The sequence below is a fragment of the Aureococcus anophagefferens genome (assembly GCF_000186865.1).
Source record: "Aureococcus anophagefferens unplaced genomic scaffold AURANscaffold_966, whole genome shotgun sequence".
Lineage (NCBI taxonomy): Eukaryota > Pelagophyceae > Pelagomonadales > Pelagomonadaceae > Aureococcus > Aureococcus anophagefferens.
The window spans coordinates 2104-3749 of NW_008706184.1; the positions used below are offsets into that span (position 1 = coordinate 2104).

General features: G+C 67.9%; 1 protein-coding gene across 1 annotated transcript; it reads right to left on the reverse strand.

Moving 5' to 3' along the window:
• Positions 1 to 363: 363 nt before the first annotated feature.
• AURANDRAFT_35496 (hypothetical protein) lies at positions 364 to 1260 on the reverse strand (the record flags this gene model as incomplete). The annotated part of the gene is made up of 2 exons (XM_009044878.1): positions 364 to 843; positions 1045 to 1260. 2 exons carry the CDS (start codon positions 1258 to 1260, stop codon positions 364 to 366), a joined length of 696 nt encoding a protein of 231 aa, XP_009043126.1.
• Between the last annotated feature and the right edge of the window lie 386 nt (positions 1261 to 1646).

Sequence of the window (1646 nt, forward strand, 5' to 3'; positions counted from 1 at the left end):
ACGGGCACCGTGCGCGTCGAGCCCGGGATCCGCAGGTCGATGGCGACGACGCGGTCCCCGCGCTTGGTGAAGCGCGCGATCGAGTCTTCGAAGCCGCCGACGTCGTCGTCGAGAAAGTAGACGTCCGCGCTCCCGGACGCGCCGATGACGAAGCGATAGTCCGTCGGCGACGCGTCCAGGGACACGGTCTCGCACCGCGCCTCGAGCAGCGGGATGAGCCTGTGTGGAAATCAACCACTGGTTTGGGGGCCCCCACCAAACTTCAGAACTCTCTAGCTCGGTCAAATCGAAGTCGATTCGGCTGATTTTTGGACGGATCGATTGCTCTCAGCGAGTTCTCGAAGCGCAGCGGAAGTGTTTGTGTCAAAATTCGAATACGCGCACATTGAAGTCGGGTTGAAGATTTGATTTCCACACAGGGATGAGCGGCTCGAAGACCTGGCGCTGCACGCCGTTCTCGTAGAGGTCCCTCGGCGCGCGGTTGCTCGTCGCGACGACGACGGCGCCGCTGTCGAAGAGGTGCTCGAAGAGCGACTTGACCACGAGCGCGTCGGCGATGTCCGTGACCTGGAACTCGTCGAAGCAGAGGAGCGACCCGTTTTGCAGGACGTCGAGCGCGACGGCCCGCATCGGGTTCGGGTGCGGCGGGCCGTCGCGGCGCCGCAGCGCGTCGAGCTTGCCGTGGACGTCGAGCATCATGGCGTGGAAGTGGACGCGCTGCTTGTTTTGCGTCGGCGCGACGTCGAAGAAGAGGTCCATCACATACGTCTTCCCGCAGCCGACGCCGCCGTGGACGTACGCGCCGACGGGCGCCTTGGAATCGAGGCCGAGGAGCGGCGCCGCCTCGATTATTTTCGCCCGCGGCCGCTCGGCGTCGTAGTCGTAGTTGGACCCGAAGCGGCTCACGACGGGGCCCGACGCGCCGCTCGGCCGGTCCGTGCCGCCGCCGACCGCGATGCCGAGGCCCTGCGCGAAGGCCGCGAAGCGCTGGCCCAAGGTCTCCGTCGTCGCCTCCTTCTCGAGCGTCGCGGCCTCCTCGCGGACGTTCGGCGGCTCGTAGGTTTCCAATTCCTTCCAGACCCGGTCCAGGGTCCGCAGGGCCGCCAACTGGTGGTCGTCGCGGCGCAGCGCGCCGTCGGCCACGAGCGCCTCGTAGCGCGCCGTGGGCAGCGTGCTCAGCGCGTGTCGCGCGGCGACGCGTCGCAGAGCTCCGCGAGCGCGCAACAGCGCAATGGCAGCTCCACGCGCCGGCGCAGCCATGCCCTCCGCCGTGTGCAGGCTGATATTGAGCTTGTTAACATGTTTGAGTGCAGTACAATCAATCGCTATGGGGCAGATCCGCTGCGCTATGGGGCTGCTGCCCCTGCTGGCGACAACCGCCGCCGCGGACGCGCGGCGGCCGCTGCGCGTGCTCGCCTACGGCTCGAGCCCGCTCACGGGCCTCGGCTGCGACCGGCCCGACGTCGACGCCTGCGACTTGGGCGACTGGACCTACACGGTCCACGACGGCATCGAGCAGACGCTCGGGTCCGCAGCCGTCGTCGACATGGTGAGCCACCTGCACTGGACGGCGCGGCGCATGTGCGACCACTTTTGGACCGGCGCAACGCCGGGGGATCCTCGACGCGGGCACGTTCGTGTCCGCG